The sequence below is a fragment of the Condylura cristata genome, unplaced genomic scaffold (genome assembly GCF_000260355.1).
Source record: "Condylura cristata isolate star-nosed mole 26May11 unplaced genomic scaffold, ConCri1.0 scaffold00022, whole genome shotgun sequence".
Classification (NCBI taxonomy): Eukaryota; Metazoa; Chordata; class Mammalia; order Eulipotyphla; family Talpidae; genus Condylura; species Condylura cristata.
The window spans coordinates 21,080,683-21,083,729 of NW_004567123.1; the positions used below are offsets into that span (position 1 = coordinate 21,080,683).

General features: G+C 45.5%; 1 protein-coding gene across 1 annotated transcript; it reads left to right on the plus strand.

Annotated features, from left to right (window-relative positions):
* The first annotated feature begins 245 nt into the window (after positions 1-245).
* Positions 246-2,721, plus strand: DEFB129 (defensin, beta 129). Its single transcript, XM_004686984.1, has 2 exons — positions 246-303; positions 2,231-2,721. Exons 1-2 carry the CDS (start codon positions 246-248, stop codon positions 2,719-2,721), a joined length of 549 nt encoding a protein of 182 aa, XP_004687041.1.
* The last annotated feature ends 326 nt before the right edge of the window (positions 2,722-3,047 follow it).

A 3,047-nucleotide genomic window follows, 5' to 3' on the forward strand; every position in this document is an offset into this window, starting at 1 on the left:
AAGAGATGTAAAGAGCTTGCGTTTTCGTTAGTCTCTGGTACGTCTTCTGGTGCCCCCCAAGCATCGAGAGAGGGGATATGCTGCGTAAGGGTGTTCAGGGAAGTCTGTTATCAAGCAGAATCAGAGAAATCGCAGCTGTTGGCTGCACTTCACTGCTCATGGCCTAAAGCCATGAAGAGCGCCAATAAAGGCTGCAGCTCAAGCACGCTTACCCAGACGCGAGGCTTCCTCCCTGGCACCCGGCCATGAAGCTTCTTTTTCCCATCTTTGCCAGCCTCATGCTACAGTACCACGTGAACACAGGTAATGTGGGATTCTGGGGTTAAGAGGGGTGGGTGTGAGCAAGTGGGGATGTGGCTGTTTATGACAATGGGGGCCCAAAGATGCCGAATGATGAGATGGCTGAAGAGATGCACACATCACACACCTTCCCTCACACATCCCTATAAACCCAACTCCAGACCTGGGCCTGAGGGGATTGCAGGGAGTTGCAGAGACCAGGGAGTTGCAGAGACGGCAGTGTTTCCCATGTTCAGAAACTATCCAGTGTGGCTGCTCTGCCCTCCTACTGACACCTAAGTCTGGGACTCAGCCAAACTACCTCTTTTCTGCTGTTTCTAATTCAAACCATATCTCGAAGCAAAGATTTTTATCAGTTCACACACTCAGGTGATAAGGAGATAGTCTTACCCTCATACTGAAAAATATCTCCTCTTAGGAACCAGGAAACAGGTTCTCCATCTCAACCTTTCTCACACTTTTCAGTTTCCTGCCCTCTCTTGTCTTTTTCCTCATGGGACCCCGAAATTACCCTTAAGAGCATCCAGGCGCACACTGTGACATGAGACTTATCCCATGGGGTGGCCATTGTATTTTGAAAAAGAGAAGCAGTAAGACCTGTTTCAGAATGAAAGGATCATCCTGATATTTTGAATAATTGATAATGGGTCAGCAAGGAAGGGAAAGACTCTAAGTTTCTACTGCTTTTATCTTGGGACCCTAAGGAAAGAGGAGTATCATAAGCAGGTGTGACTATTTTCTCGGGTAGAAGCACTTAGCCACTTTGAGCCTCAAATTCCACAGGAGTAGCAGGATTAATCATGTAGCCTCTTGAAATACAAGGATACTACTACTTTTTGTCTTTGGTGATAAAGGATGTTGAAATGTACGAATTAGATGTTACATAAAGCTCTCATTTTTTATGGAAAATCAATAGATTGTTAAGGTAAGTGAGGGAACACTTTTTTTTAAAGATTTATTTATTTATACATACAAAAACTGGGTTACAGGCCAGAGATGGGGGTGGGGGGAGGTGAAAGGATTCACCAGAGACAGAATGGGGAACAGAATGGGCAGACATACTGAAATACACTGTTGAGGAGCGCAGCGGGTGAGACAGGAGAGGTCTGTCACTCCATGTGGGTCAGCTCCCTGCTGGGATCACAGAGAGCTTCATAGTGCTGTGCTTTAAGCTGTTGTGCCACAGGGAGGGCCAGGGAACACTTTCTTGATTCAAAATAAAAGGCGGAGGGTGAGCCAAGAGACACTACGACAGAAAAATTCTCCAGCAGATGAAGATATTAAGGTACTAAGCTGGGAAGGGAATTTAGGAACTAGATAACAATGCAGGAGTCATCTTGTTAGAGAGGTGGTTACGGCTATGATGATAAATAAGACGCAGAGGGACACAGTGTCCAGAGAGGCTGAAAAATGACAAAACACCGCGCCTCAGGAGCCACACACCTTAGGGCACTGTGACTGTGAAGCTCACGAATCACTGGGTCTGGCAAGAAGCAGCGATCCCGAAGTTCTTACGGATTCTCTTTTGAAATTCTATTTTCAGTTACTTTTATGACAGATTTCGCAGATTTTTATGTTGGTAATTTCTAGGCTCATGGGAAGGATGGTGGTGCCCTAAGAGTAACTGAGTTGCTAAATTCAAGGTCTAAGATCCTATCCTGAAGCAAATAACTGGATTCCCTTTTTCTTTTTCCTCTATCTGCCCTAGATTTTTTAAGTCACTCAATGAGGGAAGATCTAGAAAGAAGATTTATTTTGAATTTCAAGTAAGGACAGAGAGTCTGTTGGCCTGCCAGCTGCCCCCACCAGCACGCCTAAACACTGCACCCGAAATTTAACAGACTCCCTCATACCCTAATTCTCTTCCAGTTACTAACCTTATCTCCAGGTACTAACCTTAGCCCAATGATTTTCTCTTTTCTTTGCACAGAATTCCTCATCTTGAGAAGATGTTTAATGGGCTTTGGGAAATGCAAAGACCACTGCAGCATGGGCGAAAAAGAGGTTCAGAAATGCAAGAAGAAAAAATGTTGTATTGGCCCAAAAGTGGTTCAAATGTTAAAAAACTACATACAAAATGAAATGTCCCACGCATTTGAAGAGAACTCCCAAGAACTGCAAAAAACTGCCAAGAATTCTAGGGCTCTACAGACAAAATATCAGGCTTTATTGCTTCTCCCCCAAATGAAAAGTACCTGGCTTTTTGTCAACAGCAGCACCATCAGCACCTCAAACTCCAGCACTGGGAACTCTGCCACCACCAAGCCCAGGTCCTCAAGAAAGTTTACGCAAACTACCGCCACCAGAGATGCCAAAGAAGTCAGAGCCTCAGCGCCAGCCTCCCCGCCACCAGCACCGCCACTGCAGTCGCCCACACACGACTGGCTGGAGGACACAGACCAGCTGGCATCTTTCCCCTAAAACACCAAGTTCCTTTCTCTCTTTGCCCTCTATAAAATGGGACATAGGACTATTTCTTCTGTCATCGGTTACTCAATAAATACCATTTAAGCACTGAGAGTTTACATACTGTTATTCTCACTGGGGCCTCACACAGGAGATAGAGCTGGGAAGGGATGGCTTTTCAGTTTTCGTGGCCGGGAGAAAGCAAGCATAAGGCATGGGGTCCACAGCACTCACCTGTGGCCCAGGTTAGGCCTCTCTGATAGGGATATATGGTTCTCATGTGTTGTGTTTTTCTTGGAGCAATAGGAAAAGATTAGGAGACATGTTTTCTCTTTTAGGGC